This window comes from Andrographis paniculata, unplaced genomic scaffold, assembly GCF_009805555.1.
Source record: "Andrographis paniculata isolate CXL003 unplaced genomic scaffold, ASM980555v1 Contig95END, whole genome shotgun sequence".
In the NCBI taxonomy this organism is placed as follows: Eukaryota; Viridiplantae; Streptophyta; class Magnoliopsida; order Lamiales; family Acanthaceae; genus Andrographis; species Andrographis paniculata.
Genome location: NW_026137634.1, coordinates 620,696 through 635,967, shown reverse-complemented (window position 1 = coordinate 635,967; position 15,272 = coordinate 620,696). Strand labels below are relative to the sequence as shown.

Genomic DNA, 15,272 nt, shown 5'->3' with positions numbered 1-15,272 from the left:
ATACAAGAACACACCTATAATAGATGAACAATTATAACTACTATATATATATATATATATATATATATGAAATTACTGAATAAGTCTTATAAAATTCAATGCTTTTATTTTCCACATGACTAATATAAACGAAATTGAGTCAAAGATATGATATATAATATATAACTATATCAGATTAAATAACTATTTTAATTTTAAATTTTATTATTCACAACAACTAAATTTTCGATCCAATATCCAAACACAACTATAAATTTATGCTTTACACCAATATAAATATATAGATATATAGTGACCAAACTAGCATTTAAATTCCTGGAGGACAAAATATTATAGTTTATTTAATACTTAGAATTATATACTATAAATTTAAATAATTTTGAGAAAGTAAATTGTATATAAATATATAAAATTAATATTTTTAACACTAAAAAAATTATAAAAAAATTAGATTTGGGAGGTCAATTGACCCCCAAACTTTAGTGTAGTTCCGTTCCTATATATATATATTGACCCCCAAATTCTAGTGTAGTTCCGTCTCTGTGTATATATATATATATAGACTCCAAAATCCCAGTGTAATTCTGTCTCAGTATATATATATTTATGCTCCAAAAATGGGCACAGCCTCTGTATATGTCTATTCTACGTATACAGTATTGATTCGATTCAATACATATACATGCATTCATCCACAGTGCGACAACGACCATGACGATAATAAGTGCGAGCAATAATAATACAAGACAATATAATTAATAATTAATGTTTGTTGTCCATTCGGTAAGAAATTTTGTCTGCTGCAGGAATTTTGGGCGCTTTCGTAATTATTTGATTTGGTGAGTTGTAATTGGTACAAATTGGATGCTTGCTACCGTAGAGAAAAAAAAGAAAAAAAGAAAAAGGACGCCACTTGGAACTTTGCTTGCTTTTATGTACTTCTCATCTTGGAATTAGTGCTACTGCTGTACTGATGTACCATTCGATATTATCCTCTTCCATTTTTTTCTTTTTCAATTTTAATAATTTGTGACATTCGGAGAAGATTATTATGTTTATTTAAGTTTGATTTTGAGTTTTTATATTTTTTAAAAATATTATGATTTTTTAAACAAAGCATTAATTTTTTAGGTGGATTTTGTCGTGATCATTATTTGTTTGGGTGAATTATAAGGGCGCGTTCGGTACTGTACTGGAGTACTTAAAAGTACTTTTTTTTTTTGTTTTCTTAATTGATCTTTTAGTAATATTTTGAGTTTGAAAATTTTTTAATATAAAATAAATTTTAAAGACAGATTAAGCACTTGGATTGTACTGATTGTATAAAATTATAAATATATTTTAATTTTTAATTGCTTCAGTAAAATTAATGTTGAAATCTGATATTTTATAAAATGAAATTAAAATACATATATGCGCACATATATATATAGAGTGTGTGATAATCACTACTTTCTCGGTCCCATTTACTATGTCCATATTACCCTTTTTGTCCGTTCTATATCTTATGTTATTTTTTTTTTAAAAAAATATTATTCATTTTTAATATTCTTTTAAATTTTCTAATTTAATTTTTTTTAATTTTAATTAAAATAATGAATTATTTTAATCTTAATATATAATAATTTATATTAGATTAATTATTTTTATTAATACATTTTTAATTATCTACTAATTATACTTATCTTAAATTCCTGTGTCGTGACCAAGATACCCATTATGGAATGGATGTAGTATTATTTTGTTCAATCAATACAATTTTCAATAAAAATATGTTATATATATATTTATAAAATATCATATTAAAATATTAATCGAATAAAATTCTAATATGAAATGAAAACCAAACAAACCCATATATTCTAGTACGAAGATAAAATAAAATAAAAGATAAAATATGCAAACAAATAATTATTGCTTCATCTACTAACAATAACAAATTTTATAGCTAAAGGAGTACTTTTTATTCCTCTCTATTCCAGGCCATCCTTTTTTATTTAATTTGAATGGCCCAATTTTCTTTTTGCCCCGGCCCAATTTTGATAAGTTGCTATTGCTCGCTCAATCCAACTTACTTTACTTTAAGCAAATATTTAAATATAGTAAATTGTGTTTATGATATATATATATATATATTAATTTAAATTTAAACAAATATACAAAGTTTATTAAAGTTTGTAGCCAATTTCTACTTTTTTTTTTGAAAGGCTATTTAGAGTAATTGCTAATTATAATAGCTTACTTAATTTTAACAATATTTTTTAGTATTAACATATCATTGTAAATATTTTTCTTTTTTTATACCATATATTTGAAATTTTGGTACTATTTAAAATTTTAAAAAATATAATGTCAAATATGAATTTTTTATAAACATCATATTAGATATACTATTTTTAATTTTTTTTTTTTTTAAAACTTTAAACCTCCCAATAAGGTGATCTGAGCCGTACATTTTTTAATGTATTAAAATTTATCAGTTACTAAATGCATATAAACAAACCACTGGCAATTAGTGGGGCCCAGCGACGCTCCTCATCTGTAAAGTTTAGCTATTAAATAATCAGTAAAATATTTATTTAATAAAGAAAAAAAAGAAAAAAAAATATAAAATTAGACAATGTTGAAAAAGAAAATAAAAAAAAAATTGAAAATAGATGTTGATTTGTATATACATATATTTCATTTAAGTAGCGAAAAATGAATTCATAATAATACGATTTCTATATATTTATTTTAAAAATAAGATTTATAATTACGAGAGAAAAATTGAAAACCGAAGGCACGTGCGAAGTGCGTGCCTCATGTGGGGGTAATATGACCGTTGCTACATTTACACAATAAAGATCTGTTGTGCATTTCAATTCAAATCAGATCGCAAGATTTCTGGCTCTCTCACACACACATCCCACCCACCGTTGGCTTCCTCCTCCTTTTCCCTCTCTCAATTTGTGTGCCAGTGTTTTTCGTTCTCTGAGATGGGGATCGACATGGAATCGCAGCAGGAGCACAAGGTAACAACGCCTGTTGTGGTGGTTTCTGGATTTATAATTTTTTAGGGGAAGATTTTTCTATGATTTTGGATGTTTTGTTTCAATTAGGCTCCGATTTCCGAGGCATTAGACGCGATGCTTCTTTGTTTAATTTTCCTCCATTCTTCTGCATGTCTCTCGTTATAGATTTTCGTTTCTTTCATTATGGATTGTTTCTCACCCTCTCGCGATGTTGAGGTTGGAACGAATAACTTATTAACCAGAACGTTCTGGTTGATTAACAACCCTTGTATTTGTTGATTTTAGATGTTCTCAAAAGCAGAGGGGAAACACGGACATTGCAATTATGACCTTGTTATTCAATTAAGGCTGATACTCTCGATTTAATTTTAGGGGATATGGTTGTCAAAATTAGGGCGTGTTTTCTGGAAAATGGTGTACTTACCGGTTCTGAAAGCCGATCTATACATTGTTGTGATAGATCTAATGCATATGTTGGATATAATAGCTGGATTCTACAATTGCATTTTTGTCAAATCTAACATTCGTTTAATTTCCACGAATAGTTGATTTTTGCGGTAATCTGTAGATTCGCAACCAGAGAATTTATTATGCCCTTGTAGTTGACCTTTTTTGAAAACTCATAAACTAGTTTCTGATATATGCAATCATTTCTCTTTTCTTATAGGCTTCTTCAGAAAGCACAGCAGCAACAGAGAAAAAGAGGTGGACTCTCAGTGACTTTGACGTTGGCAAGCCTCTGGGAAGAGGAAAGTTCGGACACGTATATCTTGCCAGAGAAAAAAGTGTCAGTACTGCTCACACCAATGATTTTATAATCCATTGGCATCTAAATCTTGTTTGTATGTGAGAATCAAGTACTAACTTGTTTGATTTAGAATGTTGCTCCACATGAACCATGAGTACTTGGATTTGTAATCCTTGATGTCTTAGGAACAGGAAAACAAATGTAACATAAAATGGGATTAGACAGTGAAATTGTAACTTCCATTTTTGTCTCTCAAATGGAGGAAATGTTTATCTGATAACTGGTAATGTTGAAGTCTAACAGATATATACTCTCTTTTTTCGAAGCAGAGCAACCACGTTGTGGCACTAAAGGTATTGCTCAAGAACCAGCTAAAACAGTCTCAGGTTGAGCATCAGCTCCGGCGTGAAGTGGAAATACAGAGCCATCTTCGACACCCTAACATCTTGCGACTATATGGTTACTTCTATGATCAGGCATGAGGCTTTTCTTTCAAGATAGATTTGCAGAAATAATTTTTCTAGACTTCTCTTAAGCTGATAATCTGTGTCATCTGCAGGAACGGGTTTATTTGATTCTCGAATATGCTGTCAGGGGTGAACTCTACAAGCAGCTACAGAAATGCAAATATTTCAGCGAGAAACGTGCTGCTACTGTGAGTAATCATCCACTCTTCATTACACTTCCCTCCTCTTCATTCATCAATTATCCTCTTCAATACTGATCTGTGAATCTTGGAACATGCATCAGTATATTGCATCCTTAGCTCGGGCCCTCATATATTGCCATGGAAAGCATGTGATACATCGAGACATCAAGCCCGAGAACCTTCTAGTTGGTGCAAAGGTAAACTAACTACAATCCCTTCCCAGTTATGTACAAATGCCAAAAAATGCTACACTACATGCATTCTCCTGATTTACTGACTTTTTCCAATTTGCTCAGGGTGAGCTAAAAATTGCAGATTTCGGGTGGTCTGTGCACACCTTTAATCGCAGGCGAACTATGTGTGGAACTCTAGATTATCTTCCCCCTGAAATGGGTATGTTTATTCCCATTTTAAGATTAATTCATCATATTTCCAGCTGCTTTTTTAACCATTGTTCAAACATTTCAACAGTGGAGAGCGTCGAGCATGATGCAAGTGTTGATATATGGAGCCTAGGTGTCCTCTGCTACGAGTTTCTATATGGTGTGCCTCCTTTCGAAGCAAAAGAGCATTCGGGCACCTACAGAAGGTATGTAATAAAACTGAGTACAGCAACATAAACATGATCCACTAAATTGCAACTTGAACAAAATAATTGGAACCCCCTTGTGTTGTACAGGATTATTCAGGTGGATTTGAAATTCCCTCCAAAACCCATAGTCTCACCTTATGCCAAGGATCTCATAAGTCAGGTAAATTTTGTTGACAATGCACAACATGTGCTTTGTGTTAGTCCTTTCGTATTTTAAACTTCTAACAGCATTTTCGAATTTGGGTGGTTTCTATTCATTTACACCTACTTCAGATGCTGGTGAAGGATTCCTCACAGCGTCTTCCGTTGCACAAAGTGCTCGAACATCCATGGATCGTGCAATACGCAGATCCCTCGGGAGTTTTCAAGGGCTGATGATGAACTACGGTTCGCGCCGCCAGCCAATTCTTGAATCTAATAAGAATATAGAAGCAATATATATATATATATATAATAATCTGTTGTGTAGCCAGGCTGAGAGGGGTGTGTGTGTGTGGTGTTGTGTTGTCTTCTTGTTATGTCTGTTTTTTCATTCCATATTAATCATCTTCTCCTGGAGGTGTTGTAGACTTTGGAATTCTTTCTTAATTGGTAATGTGCTATTCTTACATTTAGAATATGGTTCATATGTGACTTGGTAGGCGTGGTTGTTCTTGTTTTTACATCATTCTTCTTTAAGAATGAACCAACTTTTAGATTAGATTATGTTTTTTTTCAACTTCTTTACAAAAACATCATATTCAAAGATTATTTAACACAAATCAAACACACCCTTATGGATTGAATCTGAGCATTGATTATCATTTGTTGCCTTTTGATTTGGTGAATGACAGAATTGAGAGAACCAGGCATGCTTCAAAATTTAGAATGACCAATAAATAAAAAATAAAAAATGCTTTCTTCTCAATGTAAATTCCATTGCAAATGAACATTTTATTTAATTTACTTCAATCATTAGATATATATATATATATATATCCATAAACATATAGTTTTACAAGAGGTCATGTATACAAATGATAATCAGAACAAGCTCACATCTTATGTTTCCTAAACCATAAAAAATGTGTTACAACAACTCTCCAACCTCCTCCATTCATCAAAAAGGGAAAAGACATGATCATAATAACACACACACTGAACTTCAAATTCAAAACTTCGATCATCCCTAAGGAAAAGAAACCCTCAAGTAGTACAATAAATCACAACCACCTGCTGCTATAAACAGTCCAAAAAAAGGGAAAAATATAAATAAAGAATCTCAAGTGGAAGATACAAAGAGCTTCCAAGCAAAGAAAATAACAACAAGTGTTCCAACAGTGATTTCACTGGTTGAAGCTGTAAACCCTAACAAATTGTTGGCCTTGGACCCGGCCTTCTTGGCCTTGGCCTTGAAAATCCCTCCTACAACCAACCACACAATACATCTATCATACGTCGTAGTATATCTCAATCTCAATACAATCATCTTTCTTTCAATCTCACTCTCGCTCGAAAAAAATTGCCACTGTATTATTAGTATTAGTTCAGTTCGTGCTTGAGTTATTACCTGGACCGTGTTCTCCATTGTCCTTATATTCCATGAAGCTCGGCTGATTTGTCGACGACAGTAGCCTCGCCCACATTCGGTCCGTTGTTACAACCTTGTTCTGTTTTTCAGTGATTCGCTGCATGTATACATACATGTCATTTATTGTTTTTTTTGGTCGAACATAAGTACGAAATAATATACTATAACTTACATTGAATGGAATGTAAGTATGCCGGCCATTGACAAGCCCTGTCGTGAAGCCTGTGTACCCTGCCATTGCTCCGTGAACGGTGCTTTGAGCGAGGAGCGTGCAGTACACGTTGTCAGATGCATTGCTAGGAATTGCGCGGATCATGTACGTTGGATCTGCAAGAAAATCACCTTTACTACACAAAGTCGGATGGTAATGAATTGGATGAAATAGTTTCGATAGTAAGTAAGTACCTATGTATTTTAGAGTAAGGGGAAGCCGCTTTGCAAAATGTTCCTGTCGGAAGCCAAGACTCAACGATAAAAAATCGATCAATGTAAAAAAAAAGAATCGTATCTCCATGACTTTAACCTTTATTTGTTGAGAGAGCCATAGCCCGACATCTTGGAGTAGCTTGTTCCCCGAAGCATCCCTTTCAGTTTTCGATTCTAGAAGCTCCTGTCCGGCTCCCTCAGCAACTACGATGACCATATGTCCATTCTCTTTGAGCCTTCGCTCAACGTATTCGAAAAGTCCACCTTTTCCTTCGAGATAGAAGGGAGACTCTGGAATCAAACAGCAGTCCACGTCTCGACTGGCCAGCGTGGCGTGCATTGCAATGAAACCTGAGTCGTCCATAAATAATTCGAATAATTTAGAGGAACCTGAGGTCATCACGACACAGGACAGCCACATAATTATGATTTGGAAAATTTTCAAGTTTGGATATTTATGTTACCGCTGTAGCGTCCCATGAGTTTTACTACACCGATACCATTCTCTGCACTCTCGGCTTCAACATGTGCAGCATCGATGGCTCGTTGGGCCTCCTCTACAGCAGTGTCGAAGCCGAATGACTTGTCGATGACCTGTTAAGTTCGATGTGCAATTGTAAGAAACGGCGAAAGAGATGGGTAGAGTTTCGGTACATTCAACTTTTCATGATCTTTTTGTCAGAAGTATTTATTTAGATGCAAAAAGTTACATTTTTCGCGATAATCATTCAAAGAGGAACTCAATAAAATAGTACCGGGATATCATTGTCGATAGTCTTGGGGACACCGGCAACAGCAACCTTAAGACCTCGTTTTCTGATTTCCTACACGATAAAAATTAGATGTATTGGGGGCAAAGGGCTGTTTGCTATCGAGAACACAACAAGAATACCTCGTAAATTAGAGCTGCTCCTTTCTGGGTGCCGTCTCCTCCTATTATATAAACCTGATCAAGAAATGCTGTTCGTCATCGACCAACACAAGAGTGCACCGATGGAAACGGAACAAATAACATTTGAAGCTTAACGCATACTTGATTAATTCCACGGTCCTGAATGCTGTCAACGATCTTCATAGTATCATGACCACCTCTAGATGTTCCCAAGATTGTTCCTCCACGCTTATGTATATCGTTGACAATCTTTGGCGTCAAATTTATGGTATTCTTCGAGTAAAACCCCCTATAACCCCCCTAATAAAAATTACATTCGATTAGTAGATCAACAATATGTAACAAATTATCACAGCCGACTGAATGAAACTGCTCCTTTTAAGATATGAAAGTTTTAAACCAGCTAAAATTGCTGATGCAGTCATGCAGATGACAGAAGTACGAGCATTACATTAAAGAAATAAAGTCGTAGTTTTGATACTGAGGTTTTGGGCTTGTTTCATAGATCGTGGGTAGAAATAGTGACTACTGCAGTTAATATTAACGAGCAACTAACTTACATCGATGCCGAGAACTTTGTTGACTCCATACATATAATCAAGGCTGTGAACAATCTCCCTGACCACTGTGTTTAGCCCCGGACATAAACCACCGCATGTCACAATGCAAGCCCGTACCTCTTCTGCCGTAAAATAAATCTGCATCCATGAGATGTAATTTTTACCATTCGTTTGTGAATACCCTACCCTAATAGCCAAACACGAGGAGACAGCAAATATACCCTCTGACGAGGTCCGGCTCGCCTAAAATGAATCCCTCTCGGTGTTTCTTTGTGAACAACCATCTGTAAAAGTATCAGCAAGTACGGTTACAATGGATGCACTAACAAAAAACATGACTCCTAAATCTGATGGTAAAACAAGTTCTGAAGTGGGAGTAACCTTTTGGGGGATGGTATCATCCACGTCGACAAAATACTGCCTGAAAAGAACATCACAATTTATTCATTTGTAATTATGAAGTAATAACATCTAATATAGGGAGTGAAGGAAAAGAGAAGAAGATCAACTTACTTGACAACTGAATAAGCTGGATTGGAGTCCAGCGGATTGGGATATGTCTGACAAAAATACAATTAACTTAGATGGCAGTATCAAAATCTTTTTGCTAAGGACAAAAACGTATTAATTGCAAAAGCTAAGAAACAACGGTGGTTGACAAGAACAAGACAAAAGTCTATGAATAAATTTGCATTTAAGGGTCCTATGTTGGTAATAAATAGAAAACAGGGGAATCATAATTTATAAAATCCCATAAAGCACCATTGTATCTCCTCATGAACTTCTAACAAAAATACCACAACTAAACCAACATGAGACAACCTTTGATCAATGCACCGAGGAAAATGTAAGAAAGTGTGCAATTTATCTAATAGGTGAGGGATGAGTGCATATTGGAGTATCGGTTATTTCTATGAGGATGATTAAACAAGTAGATGTCCGGAATCTTTGTGATGAACTCAGGCCTGATTTTGCTAACATAAGTTTTCACAAGAAAGCATGCTCAACTCAAGCTTTTGTAGTCGGATACATCGAGCTGCAGGATTTGGGGAAGATTGTACTATGTAAATTCGCCGTTTTAGCTTGCTTTGACAATAGATCATTAAAACACTAATGCTAACTAACTAAACTAGATAAGCTCAAACAATCAGCAATACGACAAACGAATTCACATAAATAATTCTTGCAGGAGTGCAATGAACAAAAAGGTGCAACTTTTGAGGGAGTTCCAACACCAGAAAGAACTATCAAAATAGCCTCACTTGTCCGATCAAAAAAAAAAAAAACCTCACTTCAATGAATCATTATGCCGTTACTGTCAAAGATGTGAAATCAATTCTCCAAAAATGATATTCTTAAACCAAAATCTATACATTCAGACCAATACAGTAGTAAGAAACTGAAAACAAATCTTCCAGGAAAACAGATTGTGCAAAATCCATGAGAATTGTACACAATCTATAAGCCAGCAACTCTGAATTAAACACTTTATGGCACTAAGAACATGAACAGATAGGGAAAATGAATGCAAAGGAATGACGGCCGTATCAATTTCTACCGAACGATATAAACTCCATGAATTAGCATAACGTCGATAAATATCAATCAAATGCGCATTACCAACACAGAAAGAGGCAAAGTGAGATGCAGCAAATCAAAAACGGGCGCGGTAAACACGTAGCGTGTGGACATACGGAGACCGTGGAAACCGCACATTCATGTAACAATTGAGAGTCAATACAAAATCAGATAAAAATACATAAAAATGCAACGTACTTTGAGATCCGAGATATAATCAGTGAGGTGAGGTACATCTTCGAGTACGTATCCGAAGTCTCCTTTAACCACCTTGCTCTGCAAACCAGCCATAATTTCTCCGACGAGACACAGCTTATTCTGGATGACAAGCCGAAGGCAAAATGAGCAGCAAATGGATAAATGCACGCACTGCAACTATTGATTAAAAATGGAAAGAATGGCTACGGATCTTGACGTGCGCCCTTGATGGTAGGAGTGATTGTAAGAACAGCTGCCAAAAATAGGAACGCTGGGAAGACAGGCGGCGCGTGCATCGCAGTTGCTGCTTTTGTGGTGTCCGGTCCGACGGCGATGGGCCACACCGGCCGCTTCTATTTTCCTGCCGTCGGCTCAACACATTTACATGCGGGCCTGATCCATTTCATACCGGGTCGGACTGGCCTTAGTGAAAAATCTTGGCCCAACTAGACTTGTCTAAACGGGTTCAAACCGTCAGTTTTATAAATTATAATTATAATTAAATTATTATTATTATTTAAGTTGATATGAGAAGTGATATCTGCATAATCTCCATTTAAAAAACGCCTATAAAGCCCATAAATTGAATTGAAGATTTAGTGCCAAAGTACGACCTGCGAAGTGCTGTCTATCGCCGGATTGCTGGAGCTGCAATTCACTGGCCACCGTCCCGCGGCGGCTTCCCGCCGTCAGCCATCTAGCTAATTACCTCCTCACTCGATCTCGTACGGTTCGGTATTCTGTGCTAAAATCCCTAATCCCTAATTGCTGTATCCGCAACATCTCGTTTTCGTTTGTGCGATTTAAGCGCCTATATATTGTATGAAACTTGTCGGAGATGTGGTAGAAAATTTTCAGCTGCTTAATTTTCTGGTGTTAATTCTACAATTAGTACTGTTGACAATTGCATGACTCATTTTTATTTATGTCTATGATTTTAGAAAGGAGGCTTTAGTTGATTCGTGAGCTAGACCAATTCAATGTATAAACCTTCCGATTCAAACATTGTGAGAGCATCTTAAGCTTCATTGCCGCGATATTGCTCTCTGTCTGCTTGGATTTGCTGTAAACATGGACGGAGATATTGGAATATCACTGGACAAGCTCCCGATAAAACGGCTGGATGCCATAGAGGAAAATGGCTTCGAACGCTTTCCCACGTACTTTTTACTCACTTCTATTTGCTAGTATATACAAAATTTGCGTAGGGATGGATTGTGTGAAATTGATGCATATACGCATTATGTGTGGTAGTGATGTAGGTTATGATGAAAAGCGAGTGAATTTGATAAGGAGAATAGACTTTGGGTGGGCAGTAGAGAGAGAAGATCCCAGCAAGAAACGAAAAACCGAAGGTGCGGAGACTAAGGAAGGTGCAGCAACTGGTCAACAACAATGGCAGTGGCACAGCTTAGTGGAGAACCTAAACTTGGCTCGCCAAGAACTTTCTGTCATCATAGATCTCATCAACACGGTAATGATTTTTAATATTTTGCCTGCTTTTTGTTTAGCTTGTTATGTATCTGACTGATATCTTGTAGTGTTGGATGGTGCGGTAGTTTATTGGATTGTTTAAAGTACCTATGGAATGAACATAGATAGGTGTATATGTGTGTATAAATATATTGTTGATTTAGTTATGCATACATGTAATGTGTGCCCTTGAATGCTTGGGTATATATATGTATATATCTATATCTAGATAGATATGGATGTAGGAATTGTTGTTGTAACTGCAATAATTAGTGGCAAATACCAAGTGGTGATATGCAATCAGTCAATCCTTTGCAATTAGATGAAATTTAGTTTCTCATTGTATTTGTTCCACAAGTCACACTGAAATTTGATGGCTTGATATTTGTGTGTTAGTGTGATGTTTACGTGATGCATCAGCTGATAACTGAAGCCAGAGGCCTGCTTTGATGAATTATGTAAAATCTTAACTGAAGCTACTCTTTATGGGTATTTGAAATGGTAATGCTTGCATGCATGCTTGACACAATTAAATGTAAATGTTGAAATTCTGAGGGCAGAGCACTGATGGTAGCAAATGGAATTGGAAACACCAAGCTGTGAATGATAAGTGACTATATATTACGTTACATTTAGTAATATTTTTGCAGTAGATGTTAGCCTATCAATTCAGCTTCCAACCTAAAAAATTTGCTCTTGTCTATTAGTAAATGCTTGCTTTTTAGCTGCTAATTTAGTCACATTTTTCATGGTATGTTGAACAAAAACAATAAACAGTTGAATCACCATAACCTATAGAAACTTTAGTGAAAATACAAGTTTTTATTAGATGTATAATGATTTATGTACACAGGTAGAAGCAAATGATGCTGTAACAGTTGCAGGCATGACTCGGCCTAAGCCACTACCTAATGAACAACTATCTGACCTTGCCGTGTCTATGGCAACCAAGCTGCAGTGCTTCCGGGTATTCATGTCTCTTCCCAAGCTTGATAGATATAGGCCTAGTCTCTCTCGGGAAATGTTTCTTCTTCAACTTGAGATTCTATTATGCATTGTATGTGGATTTTCAGAATCTTGGAAAATATTTCAAGCAAGCTGCTCAAGGATTGGAGGAGCAAATAGCAAGAGAAGCTAGATTTTACGGTGCTCTGATTAGGTGAGTGTTGAAAGCTGCAAGAGCCTATGCATTTACTGTTTTACCTAACTGGCATGTCCTTTTCCTCCCAAAATAAATGATAGTCCCGTTTTGTGTTATGAATGACAGATTGCAACAAAATTGGAAAATTAAGCGACATCGTTTGGTGGCTGCTGCATCTGGCAATGAAGGCTTCTATATTGATTTATTCGACAACTCCTTATATGACTCAGGAAATTTATTTCGTCCATCTTCTATATCGACAATTCCTATTGAACATGACAAAGCTGGAATGCTTGCTGTGAAGTTGCCTCAAAACTCTTATCATTTCCTTAGGTTTGAGTTTCTTGGTTATGGATCCGATGATAACTTGAGAAAATTCAGCGAGACTAAAACCGATGTTGTGAAGGAGGAATCCTCAAAAAAATTCGAGAAGGAACATACTAATGATGATGAACGAGTGAAAGGGATGCATTTAACGCTCAGAGAAGTCCATCGAGCTATACATGATGAGCAAGTACGTTTTGCTTTTGTTTCTTATCTTCCTAATTACTTAATTTATGAAAAAAGCGAGCTCATCTGACAGTAACTTATCATCGTTTGGCATTTCAGGTGTTTGATTTGGTAACTCGTGAAGCTTGCAATCCGTCATTGGTTGTTAATCTAACTGGAATAAAAGATAAATATATGCGCCTCAGCATCGGTCAAGGATCTTCATTTTTCATTTCACTTGTGTCATCCGATATGACTGGTGATGCAGAAAACAGTGCCGAAACTTCACCTGATCGAGTAAAAGTGGAAGAAGGGATCAATAAGGTGAAGAAATCTGTAACCCCAAGTAAACTTGGTTATGAGATTTATTTGCAACAATTATTTCATGAATATGTGTTCGTGAAAGCAAAAAACAAAGCCAATTCTTCATCCAGTCATCAAATCAGTATGCAGCCTAAGGACAATTCAGATATACTTGGGCATTTCTGCATGTCTCTTGCTCACAGAATCTTCTCGAACAAAGTTCTCTCCGTGCTGGAAAGTCTGGTATGAGTCTAGTTTCTTTCTCAGTACATACTACATTTAATTTGAATAATTTACATCTTCAGATACTCCAAAATTTGAAATTGTGAAAAATGTGCAAGTATAGTTTACTGTTATGCTACTGATGATACCTTAACTATATTTTGTGAATTGAAGGTGCAAAGAACGCCGTACGTCTCCATGATTTCTCACCCAACCTGGCATTCACGGACATCTTCATGGACGCTCTCAATGAAGATCCCTCAATCCATTCTTCATGCTGCGACCCAAATCCATGCATCGGGCACCGGCTCCAGCACCACAAAGGCTATAAGGTCTCAGTGTTGGACCAAGGTGGTGGTGATCGACGAGTCCATTACTGTAGAAGGTGAAGGTGCTCCCAATGTTGTTGGTCTATTCAAAGGGAAGTCCGAGGCCGTTTCTTCTATCAACAGTTGTGATTGCGACTTGGCTGATCTCCCTATACTACTCTTGCAGCAGGTGCACATTTTCATACCTGATTTAGGATGTTTTAGGTTAGAATATATCCAAATTATAAATATATATCTAATATGTGCCACATTTTGGAGAAAAATATCATGCAAAATTGATTATAAACTACATGTGGTTTAGAAAATTTGCACCATCCTCCCTCGTGTTTTAGAAATTTCATGAAGCTCCCTTGTGTTTTCGAATATATTGAACGGAAAAGGAGCCATATGCAGTTTTTAAGAGATTTTGTGCAATATTTCCGAAAATTTCTGTGTTTTCAAAAGTATTGAACGAAAAGGGTTGCATATGCAATTTCTAGGAAGAATTTATGGTTTGCGTAATCAATGTGTAGGTTGCGAGTCAGATTATCCAGTGGCTGCACGAGGAAGCCCGGACAGTGGGCATCAAAGCCAGCAGGGATTTCTTGTCGCTGGCGTTGGAGCTGGAGCAGGGGGAGATAGTTACGCTCGTGGCTCATGTGGATCCAGAAGATGATCAGTCGTGCATCACCTGGTGGGTGACGATAGAAGAAGGATTTGCAGAAGAACGGAAGCTTCACTCGGACATGTCGACAACGACCATGTCGTATGTTGAGTCGGAGAACAGGAAGTTCTTAGGATATCTGCCCCTGGATACTCTATACTCTACATTGTTGGATTTCCTCAACATGTGCAGCTGTTGAGGGACGGGTATGAATATGATATTTACGATTATTTGTGCCGAATTTTGATAACGCATTTGGATGTCCAGATCTAGAAATGTTCGTTTCTGTGATTCTTTCCTGTGAACCTCTGCACTAGTGCAAATTTTACTTGAGAATTGTGCTATGAAAGTAACGTATGATTATTATATTAAGAAACTATGTAATATAAATATGTTGAATTTCTCTATATAAAATTGTAATTGTATTAGAATTTAATTGTTTAGG

The 15,272-nt window shown here is 35.9% G+C and overlaps 3 protein-coding genes across 6 annotated transcripts; 2 read left to right on the top strand and 1 right to left on the bottom strand.

Moving 5' to 3' along the window:
- Window positions 1–2,877: 2,877 nt before the first annotated feature.
- On the top strand, window positions 2,878–5,662 carry LOC127243456 (serine/threonine-protein kinase Aurora-1). The gene is made up of 9 exons (XM_051263479.1): window positions 2,878–3,014; window positions 3,682–3,801; window positions 4,092–4,238; window positions 4,322–4,417; window positions 4,513–4,608; window positions 4,708–4,804; window positions 4,883–5,000; window positions 5,091–5,163; window positions 5,277–5,662. The coding sequence occupies exons 1-9, from the start codon at window positions 2,979–2,981 to the stop codon at window positions 5,376–5,378; spliced, it is 885 nt and encodes a 294-aa protein (XP_051119436.1). The 5' UTR covers window positions 2,878–2,978; the 3' UTR covers window positions 5,379–5,662.
- Window positions 5,663–5,995: 333 nt separating this feature from the next.
- LOC127243396 (ATP-dependent 6-phosphofructokinase 3-like) lies at window positions 5,996–10,572 on the bottom strand. 3 transcript variants are annotated; one of them, XM_051263387.1, is made up of 15 exons: window positions 10,435–10,572; window positions 10,228–10,347; window positions 8,965–9,011; window positions 8,833–8,872; window positions 8,673–8,735; window positions 8,452–8,589; window positions 8,033–8,191; window positions 7,892–7,945; window positions 7,755–7,823; window positions 7,464–7,593; window positions 7,097–7,350; window positions 6,979–7,021; window positions 6,746–6,900; window positions 6,553–6,670; window positions 5,996–6,407 (listed from the first exon to the last, which is right to left on the bottom strand). In XM_051263387.1, exons 2-15 carry the CDS (start codon window positions 10,318–10,320, stop codon window positions 6,265–6,267), a joined length of 1,506 nt encoding a protein of 501 aa, XP_051119344.1. In that variant the 5' UTR covers window positions 10,321–10,347; window positions 10,435–10,572; the 3' UTR covers window positions 5,996–6,264. The 3 variants fall into 3 exon arrangements, with proteins under 3 accessions (XP_051119344.1, XP_051119343.1, XP_051119345.1); XM_051263386.1 differs by having other exon boundaries at window positions 10,228–10,572; XM_051263388.1 differs by having other exon boundaries at window positions 6,275–6,430; window positions 10,228–10,572.
- A 219-nt stretch (window positions 10,573–10,791) lies between these two features.
- Window positions 10,792–15,217, top strand: LOC127243395 (mediator of RNA polymerase II transcription subunit 17). Of its 2 annotated transcripts, none has more exons than XM_051263383.1 (9): window positions 10,792–10,952; window positions 11,169–11,387; window positions 11,482–11,701; window positions 12,554–12,667; window positions 12,774–12,859; window positions 12,968–13,355; window positions 13,451–13,876; window positions 14,030–14,353; window positions 14,697–15,217. In XM_051263383.1, the coding sequence occupies exons 2-9, from the start codon at window positions 11,299–11,301 to the stop codon at window positions 15,024–15,026; spliced, it is 1,977 nt and encodes a 658-aa protein (XP_051119340.1). In that variant the 5' UTR covers window positions 10,792–10,952; window positions 11,169–11,298; the 3' UTR covers window positions 15,027–15,217. The 2 variants fall into 2 exon arrangements, with proteins under 2 accessions (XP_051119340.1, XP_051119342.1); XM_051263385.1 differs by having other exon boundaries at window positions 10,794–10,962.
- The last annotated feature ends 55 nt before the right edge of the window (window positions 15,218–15,272 follow it).